Source organism: Geotrypetes seraphini, chromosome 5, assembly GCF_902459505.1.
Source record: "Geotrypetes seraphini chromosome 5, aGeoSer1.1, whole genome shotgun sequence".
In the NCBI taxonomy this organism is placed as follows: Eukaryota; Metazoa; Chordata; class Amphibia; order Gymnophiona; family Dermophiidae; genus Geotrypetes; species Geotrypetes seraphini.
Window position 1 is genome coordinate 207,806,452 of NC_047088.1, and position 24,162 is coordinate 207,830,613.

At 43.0% G+C, this 24,162-nt stretch overlaps 2 protein-coding genes across 3 annotated transcripts in view; one reads left to right on the forward strand and one right to left on the reverse strand.

Annotated features, from left to right (window-relative positions):
* Window positions 1-24,162, reverse strand: part of LOC117360466 (sodium channel protein type 2 subunit alpha-like) — a 233,013-nt gene that overhangs the window by 159,640 nt on the left and 49,211 nt on the right. Inside the window, exons 2-4 of the mRNA XM_033944243.1 lie at window positions 22,387-22,464; window positions 9,924-10,240; window positions 8,510-8,628 (exon numbers count right to left, since the gene is read on the reverse strand). Of these exons, the coding sequence (XP_033800134.1) occupies window positions 8,510-8,628; window positions 9,924-10,190 (386 nt within the window). The 5' untranslated portion in view covers window positions 10,191-10,240; window positions 22,387-22,464. The remainder of the gene's footprint in view (window positions 1-8,509; window positions 8,629-9,923; window positions 10,241-22,386; window positions 22,465-24,162) is intronic.
* LOC117360465 (sodium channel protein type 2 subunit alpha-like) overlaps window positions 1-24,162 on the forward strand; it is a 526,898-nt gene that overhangs the window by 3,047 nt on the left and 499,689 nt on the right. The gene's annotated exons all lie outside the window — the stretch shown is intronic.

Consider the following 24,162-nt stretch of genomic DNA (forward strand, 5'->3'; position numbering starts at 1 on the left):
CATTTTTCTAGGTTTCTATCTGGACAATGCAGGGACAGTTAGTAGTGATATTTAACAGCACTCTCTGGTTAACAGTGGTTAGGGGGTCCACATACCATTTAACCAAGCAGGAGCCTCTCCTGCCCATTTAAATTGCTTTGAAGATTAATAGTCGATTTTAACACACACACAAAAATCATCTCAGTGATTGACAAAGAAAAGTGTAACTACTTATTTCTTTCACTTTGAAAGCTAGGCAGCTGCATTTTCCTGTTCATGCACATTTTGTTCAGTCTGGAATTGCTAACATTAAAACGCTCCGTAAGAAGACTGGAGCGAGTTTAGCGTAATGATCAACAAAGTGCTGTTGAAAAACAACGGAGAGATTTAGCCCGTGAGTATAAAAAAAAATTAGTAAAGGAAAAACGCAGAACAGATTATTCTGCCCAAATTGGATCAACTGTGATAGACATAAAATTATTGTTTGAAAAGTGTTACTTCATATTGTCGCTCACAACACTAATTATTTTAAAACAAAACTATGCAATATCAGGGACTCTTGTAATCCTAATTTATGCACGTTAGTTAATAGGATGATTCATGTTTAGCGGATTTGTCTTGAAATATGTTCGACGAACAAGATTGGTCTTCTTTCATAAGATTATATAAGAAGTACTCACAGTCTTATTGCCATTTACATAGCCGCAGTCCGGCTATCATGAGCAAAGCTTCTTCAAAGATTTTAGTAGAGCGTGAATGGATTATACTGTTCCTAGATCACAAGTACTTTGCTTCCCAATGGAATTAAGTCAAATAATTGTCACTCCATTGTTAAAGATCCCAAAGAATCTATTAGTGAAGTTTCAAACCACCAAGCACTAGCTTTAATCCCTTTTGTTTACTAAACTGTTAGAAGGGATGGTTAACATTCAATTATCAATCCACATATTTAAATCGTTTTATATTATTATCTAATTTTCAGTCTTGTTTCAGATCACTCCACAGTACAGAAACTGTACTTGTTTCTTTAATAAATCGCTTATTTAGTATTTTATCTTTGGGACAAAATGCCTTGACTTTACAATTAGATTTGAGTTGTGCCTTTGATTTAGTTGATCATATTTTATTGCATTGCCTTGACTCATTGGATCTATCAGTTAAACCATTTTTTATGATTTCAGATATATTAGGTTAGACGAGATGAAATTTTCTCTCAAAAATGGAGTATACCATGCGGAGTTCCTCGGGGATCTCCTCTTTCCTCTTTAATATCTATCTTTCTTCATTGAGTAAGGAATTAACCGGATTACAACTCTTACACTATGGGCTCCTTTTACGAAGGTGCGCTAAGCATTTTAGTGCACGCACCGGATTAGCGCGTGCTAGCCAAAAATCTACCACCTGCTCAAAAGGAGACGGTAGCAGCTAGCGCATGCGGCAATTTAGCAAGCGCTATTCCGCGCGTTAAGGCGCTAGCGTGCCTTTGTAAAAAGAGCCCTATATTTTATGCAGATGACATTACCTTGATGTTCCCTGTTTCCTCAAATTTCCCATTAGAAATATCTTGGATAGAAAAGGTTTTAGTGTTGATACATGATTGGATGGCCAATTTTAAATTAAAATTAAATAAAGAAAAAAACTAGAGTTTTCTTGGCTTTTAATAATAAAACAGATTTTAAAAAGTTACAATTAAATGGTACTAATTACATCATTATTCCGACATTAAACATTTTAGGGTCCAATTAGATTGGAATTTATCATTGAAATTCACAAGTAGATTTGGTAGTTCGAAAAGGATTTGCAATGCTATGGAAGTTAAGGTCTATTCGTTCTTATTTTGAATCTTATCTGTTTCAACTATTGGTGCAATCTCTTTTATTAAGTATCCAAGATTATTGCAAAATAATATATGTAGCGGGTTCCTATAAACATTTCCAAAAGTTACAAATTATCCAAAATTCCGCAATGCATGTGACATTTAATCTGAATAAATTTGATGATCATTCTGTTTTTAACCAGAAATTACATTGGATCCCAATACAAGCCAGGGTAGTATTCAAATTGGGATGTGTATGTTGTAAGATCAAGTTTGGTTTAGTCCCTTCTTATATACTAATCTTTCATTTTCTTTACCAAAAAAATCTTTGCAAAATAATACTTATTTCGCTTTTCCGTTAGTAAAGGAATGCGAGTATAAAAGATATGTAGCCAATCTATTTTCCTACCAAGTGGCCAAATGGGAGTATGTGATTCAACCGTTAATTTCACTATCATTTTCTTACATTGTGACAGGCAGGCACCCGTCACATACAGAAACTCAGCCCTGAGACCAGAGCAGGCTGAAAGCAAGCCTGTGCTTAAGGGGAGAGACAGGACTTTAAAGCAGCTTGAGAAAGGTGAAATGCCCTTGAAGACACAGAAACCTGGAATCAAGGTGGGGAGGGCTCCGACAATTAACTTTCTTCCCTATTATTCTTTTCCCATATCAAGAGGGAGAACTGAGTCTGTTTCAGCAGCAAGGCTACCAGACAAAAGAAGATCAATGAAAGGGGAGGTACTAGCAGTCCCGGGAAGCCTCAGGCAGGTATAGGGAAAGAGCCAGCCCTGCAGGTAAATAAATGCCCTTCAGTTGTACAGGAGAGGGAGAAGCATCCCCGGCTCAGCATTCCAGGCAAAATGGGAATGTGCAAGTATGCCTCTGAGATCCATAGAGGCAAGAAACTCTCCTTGGGCCACTGCTGCAATGACCAAACGCATGGTCTCCATTCAGAACGGGGAATCTTGACAGCTGCATTCACATGCTGAAGATTCAGAATAGGCCTCCAATCTTCGGAGCCTTTTTTTAGCACAATAAAAATATATAGAGTATCTGCTGAGCCCTAGGGGGGTCGGGCGGTACTGGCTCTATAGCTTGAATATCCAGCAAGTGCTGAATAGTGGCTTTGTCTGGGCAACCTGAAGAAGAGTCCACGAACCAATCTGTCAGAGGTTTAGCAAATTCCAGCTTGTAGCCTGACCAAATTATGTTCAAGACCTATCTGAAGAGGAACATCCCTCGGCCTAGTGCCATTGTGCCTCTTCAGCAGGGGGCGCAGAACTGGAGATGGAAGGCTGGGAATGCCTGTAGAAATTATTTCATCATTGGTAGCCCAGTGAAAACTTCTGCGATGTGGCACTTGCATACGGTCAGAATCGCTGTAAGCCACAAAATTAGAATGACCAGAACCTCAGGAGGGTCTGGGTCTGCTATCAGGCAGAGTCTTTGGGCAACAGTCATTCTCAGAAACCATGAGGTCGTGCAGACCTTTGCCAAACAATAATTGCTTCTGAAAAGTTGGTCTAGCCAAAGAAGCCTTGGAAGTGGAATCACCAGCCTACTGTCTGAAGCAAAACATTCTGCGGGCAGAGAAGGAGCACGCTGACACCTTTGCCAAACTCACATAAGGTCATACAATGCATCTGCCATATAATCTGTCCCCACCCAAAAAAAGTTGAGGAGGGAGAACCATCACCTCACTTTCCAGTGTGCACATTTGAGAGAGACAGGCGCATGCGACAAATAACATTGCATAAGCAGCTTTGATGCCTAAAGCAGCTATGTCAAAGATTTTCCTGAGGACCACATCCACACAGTGGTCCTGCATATCTTCTAACACTACACCACCACTGGGGAAGAGGTGTGTTTAGCCACCTGTGCCACCAAAGAATCCATCTTGGATTGATCCAAAAGTTGCTGCCACTCCTAAGCCAGAGGATACTAGCGTGACATAGCTCAAGAAATTTTCAGAGCACTCTCTGGAGAGTCAAACTACTCCAAGACCAGAACGCATCACAAAGCCAGGAGGAAGAAGTGGACGGAGCCGGATGAGTGACCAAAATGAACTCCTGAAAAGATTCAGAAATAAGGTACAAAGCTGCAGACTCAAATCAGCGCAGGGTCATGACAGCATTTCTAGGCTCCAAAAACCCCAGAGGGATCCACAGATCCAGCATATAGTTCCTGAACTCCCGCCCCGGGAAGCGCTGCACCTGCAAATAAGGGGTCAGCAAGCAAGTCATCCATATCAAGATCCTCCAGATCAGGGTCAGGTAGCTCAAGCACAGTAGCAGAATGAATTGAAGAAGTGTCCAAAAGAGCAACGCCGCTGAGAGACGCCATGGAGGTGGATAGGGACTGCTCAGGGAAAGAACACTTGTTCTGAGCTTCAGACCACAAAAAATTTCTAAAATTCAGAAAAAGTGTCTGGCTCCTGGGGCATAGAGTCACCCTAAGGTGACTAACATTTGTGTTTCCTAGGCTGTGAAGGGTCCGCAGCCTGGCAGATGGAATTACCAGCTGTGCCGAGCTCCAAAAGTCACCCCGCTGAGCTAGTTGAGTGTTTAGTCACATGCTTCAGCAGGGGACAGGCTAAGCTGGATGCTGCACATGGCACAAAAAGGCTCTCAAAATGCTAAATATGCACAATCCTGGCAAGAATCCACATGAAGAGAGCCCAAAGACCCCATCCCAGCAGGTTTCTAGGCAAAAGTGGGAAAAAGGAGGTATTGATGCCTCTGTATAAGACTCAGGTGAGACCTCATTTAGAATATTGTGTATAATTCTGGAGGCCGCACCTTCAAAAAGATATAAAAAGGATGGAGTCGGTCCAGAGGAAGGCTACTAAAATGTTGTGTGGTCTTCGTGATAAAGCGTATGGGGACAGACTTAAAGATTTCAATCTGTATACTTTGGAGGAAAGGCGGGAGAATGGAGATACAATAGAGATGTTTAAATACCTACATAATATAAATGTGCATGAGTTGAGTTTCTTTTATTTGAAAGGAAACTTTGCAATGAGAAGGCATAGGATGAAGTTAAGAGGTGATAGGCTCCAGAGTAATCTGAGGAAATACTTTTTTTAACAGAAAGGATAGAAGATGCGTGGAAGTCTCCCAGAAGAGGTGGTGGAGACAGAGACTGTGTCTGAATTCAAAAGGGCTGGGATAGGCACGTGGGATCTCTTGGAGAGAGAAAGAGATAATGGTTACTGTGGATGGGCAGACTAGATGGGCCATTTGGCCTTTATCTGCCGTCATGTTTCTATGTAAATAGCAGTTTTGAAGAAGCACGGAGCTTTAGAAAAAAGATCACAAAAAATCCAAGATGACCAATGTCAAAAAATTCATACCAAAATTGCGATATTTTTCACACTTCCCAAACTCTAAAAACAGAGATTTTAGGATTTTTCAGGAGGGGGGAACATAGGGGGACATTCAGAAACACTCAGAACCTTACTTTTCAAACCTCTCCCGATTCCGCTCAACAGGCTGTCAGCTTGTGTACTCATTCTGACCTGACAGGATCTATGCTATGGCCTGCTTTCAGCTCTCTCACAGTAGCTGGATGAGAAAATTCACTGTCACAATGCTAGGAATGGTTCTGTAAAGCTGATCTTTGGGCTTCCAGTCAGACTCCTATATCTGACTACACCTCCACCCTGCAGACCAACAGTTGCGCACCGGTACAGGCGGTGGCATGATGACACAGCCGGCACCCTGCAAGACACCACCGAGCCTCCTAAGGATGCCTAACAGCCTGCACTCAACCCCTGATTAATAGTAGGTGAGACTTGAGCTCCAGAGAAAACTATGTAGGCTGGCTAACAGGTATCCAGTGGGATCGGCCTGTCAGCTACAGACTGAAGTCTGTGAATTCTCAAGCAGGTAGAGCTTCAAATTTACTCCAAGCACTAAATTACCCGAAAAGGGGACGAAATTATATTGAATTAAAAATAATAAAATGGGGAAAGCAGAACAAACACTCCTGCAGGTATGAGTCCACAAGAAAAGAACTGAAGGTGGAGCTGGAGAGCCCGGTGAAGTATAACAGAGGCAGGGTGAAAAATCCAGAGTGGATTTCTTCAGCAGCAGTACACGGCTATAAGGAAATAACCGTATTGTCTAGATTATAATGTCTCACCTATTGCACTGGAAAGGAAGTTAAGATTTGCTATAGTTTATATTTAAAGTTTTGATCCTGAGTTGAGGTTTGAAAGGAAAGTGTGTATGAAAGCATTGCTGGAAAGGCAAAAGCCATAATTTAGAGGAAAAGGAAAATTGTGTGTGTTAACATTTTCCCAGTAAGCCAGGGATATGCCCCGATTGTATTAGGAAGAAAAGCCCCTAAAAGTTGCCTTTCTGGTTCCTAAAAGAAGTAGGACAGATGGAAACACTCCCTCCCTCCATCTACCCCTTCTATTAAACTCCCCTCAACACCTGCTACCCTCTCCTCTTTCTCTACCACACATCTTCTTTCATCCTCCAAACCCACTACCTGCTCTCCAATCCAATTCCCACTCACCTAATTGAAGCTATCTCGCTTGTAATCTTGAGGTCATCTTTGACTCTTCTCTTTCCTTCAACACCCAGGTCCAACATATCACTAAAACCTGCTGCTTCTTCCTCTATATCAGTTGTTCCCAACCCTGTCCTGGAGGACCACCAGCCAGTCGGGTTTTTGGGATAGCCCTAATGAATATGCATGAGATAGATTTGCATATAATGGAGGAGGCAGGCCTCCAAATCTGCTCCATGCTATTCATTAGGGATGTCCTGAAAACCTGACTGGCTGGTGGTCCTTCAGGACAGGGTTGGGAATCACTGCTTTATATTACCAAAATCTGACCCTTCCTCTCTGAGCATACTACCAAAACACTAGTCCATGCCCTCATCACCTTGCGCTTAGACTACTGCAACATGCTACTCTCAGGCCTTCTGCTTAGCCATCTTGCTTCCCTCCAATCCATCCAGAATTTGGCGACACGACTCATATTCCAGGAGAGCCACTTTACTCATGTTACCCCTCTCCTAAAGTCACTTCACTGGCTTCCCATACAATTCAAACTCCTCTTACTGACCTATAAATGCACTCACTCTCTCTCTTCACTTATCTCCCCCTATGAGTACTCACCAAGGAAGTCCCTGATTGGCCAATCCGGGACTTTCTTAGGTATTCACTAAGGAAGTTTCTGATTGGCTGAGTTGCCTCAGGCCGCTCCCAAGGGAGGAGCCCGAGGCGCCTGACCCAATCAGGGCCTTAGGCCCCACTCTGTGCATCGCCGGAGTGGGGCCTAAAGCCTCAGACTCATTGTGGGAGGCATTGGAGCAGGAGGGGTTGAGCACCCCTCCTGCTCCGTTAAAGGTACGGGGAGGGGGTGGAAAGGGGGCCTGGATTGGGGAGGGGGTGTCCAGGGGGTGGCAGGAAGGATTTGGCATCCCTTCTGCAGTTTGATTTTTGGTGAGTGGGGAGGGGTGGGCTTGTCCCGACCAGCCGGACTAGATTTTGCCACAGGGAGGGAGGTGGGCCGGGCTGGGCCCGGCCAGGAGGGGTTTAACATGGCAGGAGGGAGTTGGCATCCCTCCTGCCTTTTGTGGGGCATTGGTGCAGGGGGGGCATCGACGCAGGGGGACATGCGTCTGAGCCGCGACTTTTAGGCCAGGAAACCTGTGGTTTTAACCCGCGGGTTAAAATCACAGGCTCCCAGTGTGAGGAAGGGCAGGAGAGATTTGGGGCGACAGCAGGATGGCAGGAAAGATTCGGGGCAAGAGCGAGGCAGCAAGAGAGATTCGGGGCGAGATCGGGGTGGCAGGAGAGATTCGGGGTGAAAGCGGGAGTCGGGGCAGAGCTTCGGGGAAGCAGAGAGCAGGCATCCCTCCTTGTTTTTGGGTGGGACTGATGGCAGGAGGGAATGTGAACCCTCCAGCCATAATTTTAAGCGGTGGCGGCGGCTGTGAGGCAAATTTTTTTGGGGGGTTCGGGGCACTTGTTGGGAGGGAGGTTAATTTTTTTTTTAATTGGGCAGATATTTTGCGTGTGTAAAACATGCAAACTATCTGCCCGATTTTAAAAAAAATTTAAAAAGCCGGCAGAAGCCCTGACAGCAGTGACAGGAGGCTGTTTCTCCTGTCACTACTGTCAGGGTCTGCGCAGGCTCCAGGATCGCTCCGTAGCGATCCGTGCAGTGAGTGGGGGACGTGTCAACGATCGTCCCCATTTGTATGCAGGCCTTTTGTGAATTCGTCAGCCTATATATAATCGGGAACGGATCGGAGATACAATCGGGGTTTACTGAATCTAGCCCTTAGCCCTTTGAACATTGAACAGCATCTTTATACAGTATAATTGCTCTTGCAATGAGTGCAGTTTAGGGGTGCAGTTATCACATTAAGATATGCTTTTTTAACACAGGTCCCATTTTATGTAATGCAACCTAGTTACTAATAACGTCTTATTGATAACTTCCCCCCTTAATGTCTTACTCTACTAATATATTACCAGTGGATGAGGCCAGGTTAACAATCATAGTCAGAACTTTAAATCTGGTGGCAAAGGCTAAATATAATCTACCTGTAACATGATAGAAAACAAATGCATAAATGTTCAAAGAAACATAACCAAATGATCTGTCAGGCTACTATTAGTTTTCTGTAATGAATGACACATTTTCTGAAAAGTGACTTTTTTTTTATACCAAGCAACAGAAAAGGATATGAATGTACCAAAATTTTAATAGCTATTTTTCTAAGAGGATTGAAAGGAGTTAAAATGTACAAGGCAGATGTGGCACTGAAGCGGAAGATTGTCTTCCCTCTATTCAATACTATGAAAGTCTAGAAAAGAAGAACAAAAGGTTAGACAGTCTAAATTAAACATTTGCACATTGTTAGTCCTTACCTCATAGATACATAAATGCATACTGTAGTCTGAAAGGATAAGATAAACTACTCCATTGTGATATGGCTTTTGTTTCCCTGTTTTGCTGTTGGCTGTACTATCAATAAAAATTATTTCCCCAAAAAAACAACTACTGAGGTAGATCACTAGAAGATGGAATATGAATATGGAGGTGGTAGGGAGATTTTAGAGATGAGACTAGCTGCTTTTACTTGCAGGACAAGGACTTTGGTATGTGCTTCTCATTTCTTTAAAAAAAAAAAAAAAAAAAGCAAAGAGAGACAAGGGGGATGTCTTTACAACCAAAGCAAATCTTTATTAGAAAACAATAAGTCCCAACAAGGATCCCAGCTGCAGCGTATAGGGTGACGCCTTCTTCAGGGGACACTTTGCTGATTACGATGCAGAAACAAAATTATTGCTTAAGCAGTGAAAACCACATAGAACATTAACGGGGCATCCATTAGGCTTGACAAAGTGGTAAGGCCTTAGTCTGCAAAGATGAGAGTTAGGCCAGGGACAAGAAGCACCATCTATTAACTGCTGGAGGTACAGAAAAACTGGAGTTTTCCACAGAGCACCAGTGACATCACTGTAAAAAGTCAGTTTCTCTACCTTCAGCAGGTACCTGCTGGTAAGTGAGGAATGCAATTCAATAAACAGGATGGTGCTGTGTGTCTGGACACTAGGGAAAAGAAATTACTCTCAGCAATTTTCTCTCATATGTGCACGAGGAGGTGATGAAAAGTTCTCAGCCCAATCAAGAAGAAAATGAATGTGGTTCAATCAATGATCTGAAAAAATGTCAAAACATAGAATTTTGTTTCTGCATATAACGAAATAACAGTATTTATAGCTACAGTCACAACATAACCCTCAGAATTTAGGAAGTTGTTTGGTTGGGCTGAGAATGTTTCCGTACCCTCTCCTGTGTTTGTGTATGTATTTTATATGGATAGGTAGATAATATTTTCAGCAATACTGGAAACAAATATATGCAAAATTAAGAAAGACATAAGGGCACTGCCAACTTGGAAATCATATCAAACCATGTTGACTCTGCACAACATATTTAGCTAAGTTCTTCTCTACCACCTCATTCTGGGCAAATTTCCATATGCTAATGCACACAATTTGCTAATGCACACAATTTGCTAAAGTGATGAGAAAATGCTGTAGGTAAAGGGTAAAAAAGAATGATACAGAAACTGGACATTTAACAAATACTCACTTTCTGATTGCTATAATATGGGTCCAGGTCCTCCAAAGGCTCTGAAACCATTCCTGAAGGAATGTCACCATATATAAATGGCAGTGATTTTCCTGCTTCCAAGTCACCATTTGGCTTTGGGCCATTTTCATCTTTCTCAACTCTCTGTTCCTCTTTGGCCTTCTTAGCTTTTTCCTCTGCAATGCGTTTTTCGATAGCTTCGAGAGATTCTCTAGTAAAATAGCGGAAGCTGTAGGGTCCCTGTGGTAAGAGCCGTTGCTGCGCCATCTTTTCATCCTGCACCTTTTAATAATCACTTAATCTCATACGACAAAACTCTGCAAAAATTAGAAAAATAGTGCAAATGTGTTTTTTAAAACATATACGTGAAGGCAGAAGGCATATAAAGCTATTTTTAAGGGTTGTGGCTGTTATCAAAAGTATGCACTTGAAATCATTGAGGCCCCTATCATTCAGTGTAAATTTCTCCTATTCTGTGGCTGAGGTACAATTTATTTAACAATAGAGCCCTCAGTACCAATGGGCTAATTATTTAATGAATCAGACATTTTAATATGAAGATCCTTACTACATGCATTTATGCAGTCAGTCTTTAGCATCTAGAAAGGCAGCATGCCCTACAAAAATCTAAATAGCTAATCTGACTACTTATTTAGGGGCCTAAGAACTAAGCTGCATACGTGACATCTGGGCCAGAATAAGGCATAGCAAGTAATTCCCATTCATGAGATAGATTTGCATACCAAAGGCACAGTGTACACAAATCAATTTCATATATGTTCATTATGGACATCCTGAAAAACTGACTGGCTTAGGTTCCCCCATAGCAAGTTGCTTAGAGCCAAAAGTTTAAGGTGTTCCTGTCAGATAGGCTCAGGACTTAGGAAGCTAGGCTTGCCAATTGTCTGAAATTTTCCAGCATTATACAGATTTATAAATTAACTGCCTCAAAGTCAGAAGTATGGCAAAAGTATCTTGATAATTTTCAGAGTTTCCACCTTCTTCTCATGCATCTCCTTGGAGATAGGGTTACCATATTTTACAAAAGAAAACCCCGGACACATAACCCCGCCCCATTCCACCTCCAGCCCTGCCTGGTTCCATCTCCAGCCCCCCCCCCCCCCTCCAGTTCAACCTCCAGCCCTGCCCCAGCAAACCTCTTCTCTTCTGCATCGAGTTCCGGTCGCATCTGGATGGCCTGGAGCATGCAAGAAAGTGTGCAATGTCATCCGCCCATGCACAGATGCCATCCATATGTATCTGGAGTTTGTTAGGGCTTTCCAAAACCCGGACAAATGCCAGGTTTTGAAAAGCCCGTCCGGGAACCTGGATAGTCCTTTAAAATAAGGACATGTCCAGGTTTTCCTGGACGTCTGGTAATCCTACCTTGAGACCCTCTATAGCTCTCCAACCCATCCCCTTTCAGTGCAGAGACTGTGGTAGAATTCAGCCAATGGGAAGGCTGCTCAAATCGCAGGAAGGCGGGGCTGAGGCTTCAAGATAGAGGTCTGCACGGGAACGGGTATCGCGGGAATCCCGCGGGTCCCGTGGGGTTCCCAAGGGAATCCCCCCTAACCCATGGGACTCCCATGGGGACCCCCCTCTAGCCCACAGGACTCCCACGGGTCCCCCCTCTAGCCAAGGGGACTCCCACGGGGATGGAAGGCTTTGGAAGCAGGGTTCGTCCATATAATATAACGGACACGTCAGCCTTAGTAAAAGAAGGGGTTTATAAGTTAATTACCTGAACAGAAAACAAAAAAAGGGTTCCACCAAAGAGATTCCACAAGGAAGCGCAAACACAAAAGAAACTATGGAATTGATGATCCTGTCAGAAGTAACTGCTGCTTTTTATGGGGACGGGCGGGGATGAAGGTAATTCCTTGCAGGGATGGGTGGGGACGGAGAGGATCCTGACGGGGACGGGTGGGCACGGAGAGGATCCTGACGGGGACGGGTGGGCACGGAGAGGATCCTGGCGGGGACGGGCGGGGATGGGTGGGATTTCTGTCCCCGTGCAACTCTCTACTTCAAGAGTCTTGGAAAGAGTGTTAGTGAAATCAGTGAGTGTCCTGAAGCTGGAGCTGTTGAGAAGGTGTAAGAAGGTTAGACAAATGGGGAGAACATGAGAGGTCTGCTGCTTCAGACTGAGAAAAATAGCTAGCAGCAAATGCAATAACTTAGTATGATAGTGGGCAGAACATATGCCTGAAATGACACTTCCAAATCCATAACCACCCCAAACATTTCACACTTTGGGATGCTGGTATAGGAGTCCAAGGTAAAACAATCTCTGCAGGAAATCCAACAATGAGAGTCAGAGAGACAAGCAACAGCTAAGTCTTTGACACATTCAGAGTCAATCTGTTAGAAATCATTCATAATGGAATATCAAAGACCCCCTGCAGACAGGAGACTGTTGAAGGGACAGACATTGATATTGGCAAGAAATATTGTATGTCATCCGCATAAATGTAAAACAGGCCAAAAAGCTGCAATCATTTACAAAATGATAAATATAAATTAAACAACATCCCTGGCAGAGCAACATCCCCGACAGAGCAGATCCCTGTGGTACCATATGCAAAGATGAAAAGCTGTCTCCAACCCTCACCAATTGCTAACTATTGTGTAAATAGAACATAAATCACACTATTACTTTACCTCTAATTCACATTCTCCCAACCTTGGCCTAGATGCACAAAAGTCAGTCAGTATTACCGACTGGATTGCTGTTAGCCAATTCGCTGGTTGATTCCCCAACAGTGATCGATGCACTAACAAGATTGCATGAAAATGATTTGGATGGGGCTGCAAATCATTTGCTTGCAAACGCGACCGATTTAATCGCTCAGTGAGTGATTGACACATGCGCAAAGTCCTAACAGAAGTGACAGGGAAAGCAGCCTCTTATCACTACTGTTAGGGTTTCTAGTTTTATTTTGTTTTTAATGGCACAGATGTTGTGCATGTGTTAAACACAACCTGTCCCATTTTTTTAAAAAAAGCCCCCCGCGCCATGCTCTCCCACCCTGTGCTGGCACCCCGAGTCACTGTCCACCCCCCACCCCCCGACTTGCCGACCTGCGGCAAAATCGCAGGAGGGATGCCCACTCCCTTCTGCCACAAAAGAACTCCCTCCCTTGGGAGGAGCCTGAGGCGTCTGAGCCAATTAGGGACATCCTTAGGCTCCTTCCTAAGGAAGTCCCTGATTGGCTCCTTCCTTAGGAAGCCCCTGATTGGCTTGACTGCGCTGATCAGGGCCTTAGGCTCCTCCCCCTTGTATCCAAGAACAGGAAAGAGCCTAAGGAAGGCCCTGATTAACTCAGTTGCCTAAGACCCCTCCCATGGGAGGGGCCTGATGTGTCTGAGCCAATCAGGGCCTTAGGCCCCTCCCCAAGCATCACATGATACACCAGGGAGTGGCCTAAGGCCCAGCATTCTGGATGGCGCATCAGAGGAAGCAGGAGAGACTGAGCACCCTTTCTGCTCCCCAACAAAATGTATGGGGGAGGGGGGCCTCGAGGCAGTCAAGGCAGTCATTCAGGAAGCAGTGTGGGGCCAGGCTTGGGATCAAAAACATCGCTCCTGCCCTGCACAGTGAGATTGGAGAAGGCAGCTGGCCAGTGAGGGAGGTATTTAAAGGGGTTTTAAAAAAGGTACGGGGAGAGGGGATGATTTCCAAAAAGTTCAGCTACTACCGGTTCAATAACGCCGCGGCTTATCTAATGGAGCGGCTTATCTAAAAGGTTTAAAACAAGACATAGGCATTTTCTGCGGCAAATACAAAGGGGAGGCCTACACATGGGGAAAACTGGCCTCCTCCTCCCCTATAGCCAGTCCCAAGCCTCCATGATTGGGACCTTGTAAGTTCAACATTAGGAAAAAGGTAGTAGAGTAAAATATTCCAAAAGAATAGTGTGAATATCTCCCAGAGTACTGTATTAGCATTGATGATACAGTGCTAGATGATCTGTATTGAAGAACCTGGTTGATCCTGCTGAAGGAACCAAATTAGTGAACCGTCTATGTAGTATTCTTCATATTCAAGGCTCAGCAGAGATGTGGATGAAACAGGTAGTTCAGAAAAAGAGGGTAATCCACTTGAAAGGTTGTACCCCAATAGTGGCTCTTTTTGACAGTAGAAAAAATGTGGAAGGGGATCTAACTTAACAGTCTCTATACCCCGATTGGATCCCTCCATTAAAATTTGGATGTGATGGAAGGGATAGATGATCCATCCTAAGTCGTTCCACAGGTCATGATCATTTTACTTCATGGTTATAGTGCACAAAAACAAAAAAGAGAAATACCTCTTTACAGTCTCTACACCCATGATGGAACCATTGGTAAAAGTATCAATGGTGCTGTGAAAGCGAGTATGCACAGTGGAAAAGCATGAGTAAAAGTTCCAATTTCAAAGTGGAGATCATGGAGTGGAGCAACAATGATCCAGCTCAGGAAGCTCAATATGTTAGAGCTGGAAATCATGAAACTCAATTGAGGGTCGATACAGACAAAATATGCTGGGAAAGAAGAGTCTCCCAGTTCTTAAAAAGCGCATCCTGAAGGAGAGTAGAGATGGGACTGAAGAAGTTTATCGCAATCGAAGGGATCAAGGATCTATGCTCTGGGCTCTATATCTGTCCATTATAGAGCTTTCCTGGGGCACCTGACATATTGAAGGAAAAAGAGAGGAGGAGAGGGATACAATGGGATGCCATAGAATTCTGGAGCAGATAATATAGATTCATACACAGTGCTTTCAGCAATATGCATGAAAATAGGTCAGAAGGCATAAGTAGAATCCCCGAAGTTTCGGGATTGAGAGCGCCAAAAAATATTCTTTCAAGTTTTCAGTGGGGAGCGCCAATGTCTACTGGAAAGGCGTCGATAGCGGTGTGTTCGTGTAGATGTGGAATCGGTACCATGCGGCATCAAAGTGCTATACTTAGGCTAGGCTGGTGCCAAGGATGGCAATGTAAGCTCCGGTATCGAGTGCAATTTGTGTCACTGACCTTCCTTCGGTTTCTTAAATATTTGCACTGGTACCTTTTGGTCAACAGCTGGTACAATCGGTGCAACAGCTGCAGCACTGGATCGATGACTTCAAGGGAAAGGAAAATCGTAACATGAGGATGGTCCCTTGAGATCTTGATGTTCATTGATGCTGCAATGAAAAACCCCTTGGCCTGAATATGTTACGTTCAGCATGGGCAAGTACCAAAGGATTTGAAGCTAGTAGCGGTGTCGTATGCAAGCGATATCTATCTGGAGGATTTCCTTCAGATGAACCTGGAAAGAGTGAACCAGTACCGTTGGATCATCCGCCGGTACCTACGATGCTGTTGAGGCTTACTCAATGTAGCTCCTTTGACATTGAAGTAAAAACACCCCGTCGATGTACCATATGCCACTAGCTGGTACAGAAGGTGCAGCAGGAGTCAAAACATGGTTGCCTCAATAGGCAATGCTCTTCAGAGAAGATAGCCTGAATCAAAGAATGATGGCATCAATGAGAGACTGCGATGGTGTCAATGAAATAGCAAGCATCAAATAGACTCTATGTTAAATATGCCACTGACACTATTTGATGTCAATGTCCACCGTTACTGACAGGAGTCGGCACTACAGAAAAGTCCAAATGGCTGGAAATCCGGCTCCAGACCTAATATTTCTATAAGAAAGGAAGAAAACATTGTGGACGTTTGTTATTATTGGTTTTCTCCTTCTCGTTTTTTTACTTTATTTGTGTATATAGCCCTGGAGTCAGGGCCATCCGGAAAAACGAGACCATGGTGTAGAAAAAAGGCTGAAAAACCATCGACGCTGACGATAGGGGCAAAAGTTTGAAAGTTGTCTGAGGATCCTTTGACATCAAAACATATTAATTTAATGAATGTAATTATTTTTTAACTAGAATAATAAACAACGGTTGATGTAGTGTATCTAGATTTTCAGAAAGCTTTTGATAAAGTTCCTCATGAGAGGCTCCTCAGAAAATTAAAGTGTCATGGCATAGGTGGCAAAATTCAGTTGGACTGTTTTTTGATACCATATTCATCATCTAGGACACTCAGATCAACACAACAACATCTATTAACTATTCCGTCTTTAAAAATGACAATTTTTTCGGTCATAGCACCTCAGCTCTGGAACAATTTACCACTATTTATACATAATGAACCTTCTTTAGAAAAATTTAAGCGTTCCCTTGAAAGCTTTCTGTTCAAGGACGCTTTCAATATATAGAAAATATTACCTACAAATATTAAATACCAGTTTTTAATGAGTGTTATGTGTAGGTCGCCAAAATACTCTTTATTTCACTTTATATCTTGGATTTGAGATCCTATCATATATGTTTTCCATGACCCCTCCATATATGGTTTTTTTTTTCCTTAAATGTTTCTTTTTCTTTTCTTAAAAAATTTTGTAGTTCACCCCTTTTGCCTTTTGTACCAGTTTGTAATAGAATGGCAAAATTTGTCTATATTATCTTGTTTTATCCTCCCCAATTTGTTAATTGTTATTTTAAAAACAATTGTTATACGCATTGAAATATATGATATTGCGTAGATAACAAATCCCAATAAAACTTGAAACTTGGATAGAAAACAGAGGGTAGGGTTAAATGGTCATTTTTCTTAATGGAGGAGAGTAAACAGTGGAGTGCCGCAGGGATCTGTACTAGGACCGGTGCTATTTAACTTATTTATAAATTATCTGGAAATTGGAACGACAAGTGAGGTGATTAAATTTGCAGATGACACTAAACTGTTCAAAGTTGTTACAATGCATGCGGATTGTGAAAAATTGCAGGCGGACCATCGAAAATTGAAAGACTGAGCATCCAAATGGCAGATGAAATTTAATGTGGACAAATGCAAAGTGATGCACATTGGGAAGAATAATCTGAATCACAGTTACCGGATGGTAGGGTCCACCTTGGGGATTAGCGCCCAAGAAAAGGATATAGACAATGCGATAAAACCTTCTGCCCAATGTGCGTCGGTGACCAAAAAAGCAAACAGGATGCTAGGAATTATTAAAAAAGGGATGGTTAACAAGAATAAGAATGTTATAATGCCCCTGCATTGCTCCATGGTGCGACCTCATCTGGAGTACTGCGTTAAATTCTGATCTCTTTATCTCAAGAAAGATATAGTGGCACTAGAAAAGGTTGAAAGATGGTAAAGGAGATGGAACTTCTCTTGTATGAGGAAAGACTAATACGGTTAGGGCTCATCAGCTTGGAAAAGAGACAGCTGAGGGGAGATATGATTGAAGTCTACAAAATCCTGAGGAGTAGAACAGGTACAAGTGGATCAATTTTTCACTCTGTCAAAAATTACAAAGACTAGGGGACACTCGATGAAGTTACAGGGAAATACTTTTAAAACCAATAGGAGGAATTTTTTTGACACTCAGAGAATAATTAAGCTCTGGAATGCATTGCCAGAGGTTGTGGTAAGAGCGAATAGTGTAGCTGGTTTTAAGAAAGGTTTGGACAAATTCCTGGAGGAAAAAGTCCATAGTCTGTTATTGAGAAAGTCAAGGGGGAAGCCACTGCTTGTCCTGGATCGGTAGCACAGAATATTGCTACTCCTTGGGTTTTGGCCAGATACTAGTGACCTGAATTGGCCACCGTGAGAACGGGCTACTGGGCTTGATGGACCATTGGTCTGACCCAGTAAGGCTATTCTTATGTTCCTCTAGAAATGCAAGTGGTCTGTTTGGTAGGCTCCATGGGGGATCTAGGAGGCAGGATGCTCAGTGAAAAGCTATCTTAGTACTGGCAACAATTAAGTTAAGCTATAATGACAGAATTACCTTGTAGCTGTGCAGATTAATGAAAAAGCCTTGCAGTTGACATGGAAAAGGATAGTTGTTAGCTGGGGGATTAAATATCATCTGCCATTTTGATGCCTAGTCTCCCAAGGTCCTCTGGCAATTTCTCACAATCCTCTTGAGATTTAACAACTTTGAACAACTTTGTGTCATCAAATTTAATTATCTCACTAGTTATTCCTGTTTCTAGATCATTGATAAAGCAGTGGTCCCAGCACAGACCCCTAGGGAACCCTACTACAGTATTTACTACTATTTTCCTTTGTTTAAAGCTAGCTGTGACATAATGTTTTGATCCTTAAGATATTAATATTATAATGGCACAAGGCAACACAATTCAACTGTTAGTGCATTATCAGTCAGGAAAATCATTGCTCCTCGAACAGGCATTCAGCGCCATGGATAATAAATTTTACAACTGCTTTCTCATTAGCTTATGGCACCTGATAATGTCACTTGACTTCACAGACCTACGCTGAGCTATTCAAATTAATGCATATGATCCCTAAAATGGGCATGTTGCTTATTACCTTAGCTTGATTCTCTAAAATCCATAGTCCATAGTCTGCTATTGAAACAGACACGGGGGAAGCCAATGCTTGCCCTGGGATCGGTAGCATGGAACGTTACTATTATTTGAGTTTTTACCAGGAACTTGTGAATTTTCCACTGTGGAAACAGAATATTGGGCTAGATGGACCACTGGTCTGACCCAGTATGGCTATTTCTTATACCTTACTCATATAGAGAAAAATACCACTTAACATGATATATCCACTGTGTAGGAAACTTAAGAGGAGGGCCTCAGATTCGGAGCATAGCCATTAAATAGGCTAAATAAAGAACTTGACGTGGAAGCCTTTAAAAAAGAAAAAAAGAATAAGAAAAAGCAGATTGAGATAAGTGATTTAGCTGCCTATTGAATAAGGATACACTGTGAATAGGACTGAATTTTAGTATCTTAACTTCACCTTTAAGAGTTTTGAATTTTAGTCACTACACTTAAGGTCTATTTATTAAAAAGTTTCAAAAATTCAATTGGGGTATGGGCCTATGACTGGAGCATGGAGCTATAGAAATACGCTGACAGTTGAGTCTGTGATAGGACTATGCGTATGCTCCGAATCTGAGGCCCTCCTCTAAGTTTCCTACACAGTGGATATATCATGTTAAGTGGTTTTTTTTCTCTATATGAGTAAGTGATTTTCTGACCACTTGGGTTAAGTACATTTAGTTTATATATTTCTTATACCTCCCAGGTAGAATCTCCCTGAGAGAGGTCAAGAGAAAGAAATTCACACAAACAAGGACTCTGATAGTAATACACTGGATGCTTTTGGGAGAAGTACAGCGTCTACTTAACACAGTGGATTACAAATAACTGGCTCAAACCCCCTTGCTTCTTCTGCCTTTTTATTGAATAGCTTAGAATGGATGTTACAGAAAACAGGTCAGCAATTACATATTATTAGTTATAAAAATTACCTGTCAGTAATTATAAGGTAAAGTCCAATAATTGTCAGCAGTTTGATGGAAAATCCTTGGTAAAATCAAAAGAACATAAGAATTGCCATACTGGGACAGACTGAAGGTCCATCAAGCCCAGTATCCTGTTTCCAACAGTGGCCAACCCAGGTCCCAAGTACATGGCTAGATCCCAAGTAGTAAAAACAGATTTTAAGCTGCTTTTCCTAGGAATAAGCAGAGGACTTCCCCAAGCCATCTCAATAATGGCCTATGGACTTCTCATTTAGGAAATTAGCCAAACCTTTTTTAAACTCTGTTAAGCTAACTGATTTTACCACATCCTCCAGGAGCAAATTCACAGTTTAATTGCACATTGTATGAAGAAATATTTTCTCCAGTCTGTTTGACCTCGTTTCAAATAGAACTATTAGATGAGCTTGATGACCCCCTGCTCGTGCTGGCCTGATTTCAGGCATTACAAGCAATTAGGTAATAACAGGAATTGATTAAGTTTGTGTACCGTATATACTCAAATATAAGCTGAGATTTTTAGGCCTAAAAATGGGGGTCTACGTTTATATTCGAGTCCACCTTTGAGTACTTCTCTAACTACTGTAGTTTAAAAAAATATCAAAATTTAATCCTACCTGGTGTCTGGCTGTGGGGAACAGAGTCGTGGGGCAGGGGCAGGCACAACATGCATGTAAGCAACTGATTCCTTCCAGCAGTGGCCGCGGCGGTCCTCCATGCTGTTTGCCAGCCGCCAGGAGGAGGGGAGAGTGAGGAGTTAGTGGCACATCCATATTGCGAGCAGCTGTACCTTTGTTAGCAAAATTAAAATTACACTATTCTAAAAACAGTGAACACTAAAACACTGAACCGAAAATAAGGAGAAATTCTATGCTTCGGGATCGGAACCGGCTCCGGCCGCAACGGGGCACCGACTCGGCTTCTCCCTTTCTTTTTCTCGCTCTGGGAGGAGGATCGGGGAGGGAAAGACGTCAGTCCGGAAACAGCTGGGCAAAGCCCAGCCCCGCGGGGAGAGAGGCAAAACGTGGATCCATCAGGACAGGGCGGCCCTAACTGGCATTGGAGGGGGGGGGGGTTCAGTGGAAGGGGGATGGGAGGCAGGCAGGCTGGCATCGGAGGGGGTGGGGGGGTTTAATGGAAGGCAGGCAGGCAGGATGGCATGGGGGGTGTTCAATGGAAGGGGGATGGGAGGCAGGCGGGCATCGGAGGGGGGGGTGAGGTGAGGAAGGACGCACTGGAGGCACTATGGACATAGGAAGGGGCAATGTTGTGTGTTATGTTTGATTAGTTATTGTTACAAGTACTATATATGGTGCTGAGAATAAATGTCCAAATAAGTGTTTTCGACTTTTTTTTATTTATTATCCGTGTCACATTTTTTATAAAGGTTAGTACCAATAACAACATGTTTCATTTAACATATTGATATATATCACAGTAATGATGTATTTTATTATCTCTCATGTAATTTATAAACTTAAAAATGGGAGGTGAAAGGGCCTCATAAGTGGAATAGCCTAGGGCCTCTTTTCATCTAAATCTGGCCCTGGTCCCAGCCCTAGTCTCGCCAAACCGTCTGGCAATAATGAAGCCAGATGTTGAGGGGGCCTTCCCTTTTGAAAATCGCTATAGGCTCTGCCGGTCTCGATCCCGCCCCTCAAAATCAGGAAGTAACTTCAGAGGGGGGAAGGGCCTTAGGCGCCTGAGCTAATCAGAGCCTTAGGCCCCTTCCCAGTGCATCCCAGGATGCACCAGAAATGGGAAGGCCCGCCATTGTGAAGAGTAGGCATCCCTCCGGCGACCATACTAGAAAAGGTACGATGGGTTGGGGTCTACAGGTGGGGGGTATCGATGATTGGGGGGTGCTGGCAGAAGGGAGTGGGCATCTCTCCTGCCTATCACAGTTGGGGTGGGGGGTTGCTTTGGCGGTAGAGGTAGGCATCCTTCCTGCTTTGGACAGTTGGGGGGTTGTTTTGGGGGTGCTGGCAGCAAGGATTGGGCATTGTCCTGCTGTGGACAGTCTTGGGGAGGGGGTGCCACTCAGCTGATCACAGCAGGAAGATTCCCTTGCCGCAATCCGCTATCACGGCCCTAGGGAGACACCTATGGCAGCTTAAGCTCGCCCAAGGCCACTTCTGGGTGAAACCACACCCACACCCAACCTTGGGCAAGCTTAAGTGTCTCAACATATTTTCCTGCAACTGCGACAGATGCCTACAGTGTAGGCAGCCTGCCTCGGATTTTTTTTTTTATGTGCATCCCGATTGGCTGGTTAGATAGTGGTAGACCGCCTGCTGCTACCTAAAATTGGGGTGCCGTTTATAGAATCTGCCCCTGAATGCATATCTCTTTGATAATGTGAATGAGCAGCAGGCTTGGATTTCTCATAAAGTCAGGCAGATAAGGGGTAGGAGTAACCAAGAGATCTTCTTGCATCAGGTCAATAGCATCAATATTCTTTGTAAATAACAGAAAACAGTCCCTCTAGGGCTGGCTCCAGCCACATCCCAAGCCACACCCCAAACACAGTTCAATTCTTTCTTCCCTAGTCAAACACAGTCCCACAAAGACTTGCCTTCAGTCTGTGCCCTGATAACTGCATCTTGAAAATGATAATGTTTATGTTTATTAAACTTTGATAACGCACCAGTGCAGCAAGCAGATCAAGGCGGTTTACAATTAAAACAAAGACACTTTCTATCTTAATAGTCTCTCTGCATACACAGATACCTGAGCCACCCTGCTTCCCTGGTCCAGTCTCTTCAGGTACTATGGCTCATCATTCCACAGGAGTCCTCTTGACTTAGAACCTCCCTCCTGAAATCCTCTGCATTCAAAGCCTCCCTGTTCTGCCTTGCCAGAGGGTTTTTACTTCCTGCTCTCTGTTGAGCCCTGACTGTGAGGAAGTGTTTCTAGGGATACCTGCTACTATTCCACTCCCTCCCTCACAATCTCTCATGCATATACATTGGGAGTTATCCTAAAAACATTATTAGCCAGATTCTCCTCAAGAGTCTGGTTGAGGTCCACTGTTATTAGAATACTTTTGTTAAAGGACAGGGATATTTTTTAATAGAACACCCTCTATGGCCTAAGCGACTACATCTATACATACCTCAGCTAGAAAGACCAGAGAAGTCCACATTGGAAATGTCCATTAACAAATGAGAAGGATGCTCAGAAACTTCTTGTCCTGTTGGAAAAGCAAGAAAATCCATTAGGAAGAATTTTCAGTAGTGCTATATTTGAAGGTCAGTATGTGACTATCACTTAGGAGCTGGAAGTATGAGAAACCTAAAACAATGGAAAGTGAACAATATTAGCTATGGAGTCTTTGTAGGTTGTACTACCTTCCGAAGAAACAGCAAAATACGCTGCAATAGATAAGTTTTTGAAACATAACAACCCTCTTCTTCAGACATCAGTTTCTTTGTCATGTCTGAAACAGAAATTCTCGAATTTCATATTCTACGTGTTTATAACCAGTTAACATTTTGGTTTTCTCCTGGAATATAACTACTACTTTGCTAAAATTAGGGAAAATGCAAAACATGATAGAGGAATGATAGAATTAACATAACCTCAAAATACAGGACAATAGCATTATGATGAAATAAAAAAATCACCCTTGCTTTTTTAACACATGATGTTACCCGAAAATAGGCACTAGCGCCTAAACTTAGGCGTTGGTAGGCAACCTGCTGATGCCTAAGTTACTTGACAAACACTGTTATTAATGGCAAAAAACAGAAGTGTTGAAGTGCCTACTGACGCCTAAATAAAAGGCAGCTGGAATCGCAGCTAGGTAGCAACTTTAGGCCACGGAACACCAAAGTAGACGTGGCTGCTGCAGTCTAGCGGCAAAGATAGGTAGCTGAAATATAGGCCAGGGTTTTCCAGACTACATTTCAGCCGCCAACCTTGGCTGATTAGGTGCAATTCTGTATCTGTTGAGTGATTGACATGCGATCGGTGGCCACTTTTAAGGAAGCCGCCAATATGGGCGTCAGTTACAGAATCCGTCTGCAAATGACTACAGATAAAAATAATTCATGTAGTCTGCCCAGGTGCAATTGTTCCATTTAGAGTAAAAGAGTACACATAGTCCCATGATCAACCCAGTGCTGGCTCTTCTTCCCCATCCTTTCCTTGAGCTTTCAACCATTTTCTCAACTTTGCCTGCCATACCAGCTCCAAGCATTCCCAGAATCTGTAAAAATACTGATCTCTACCCAGGGCCAGTGTTAGGGGCTGGGCAAACAGGGTAATTGCCCTGTGTCTTCATGTCACTGGCAACCTCAAACCTGCCTGAAATTGAAAGAAGGACAATCTCCAAGCAGGTTTTGGGGGCTTCGTCCCTAGCATCTGCCCTGGGCCCCATCATATCTAGCACCGACCCTGTCTCTACTATCTCATCGGTGGGCCATTTTTGGGTTTGTCATCTTTATCTATGATACTTAAACTAATAAAATTAATCCAATACTCATGTACCCTACCCTATCATATAAGATACAGGATGATTATTGTTTGCAGGGGTTACTTCAGAAAATTAAGTTGTTGTTGTTGGGGGAGAGTCTTTTTCAATAGCTATTTTCACTGTTTCATTACTGAATGTTTTTAAATACCATTTTAAATAATTTAACTGTGTCATCCCATTTTCTCCCTGACCTTTGAGGCATTTTTTCTTAGGCTTTGTGTCAGAGAGCCATATCTGCTTGTTTGAAAGCCTCACCTTCCTTGTTTGTAGGGACAGAGGACTATAGGATAAATCTCCTCTAATAAAAGGGAAAATCTCCCTGAATAAGCTGCCTTTATTTTTCTCATCACCTTGATCCATTTGGGAAGAACATTTTTCCATCAGTGAATGAAAGTGTGGAGGGGCATAATCAAA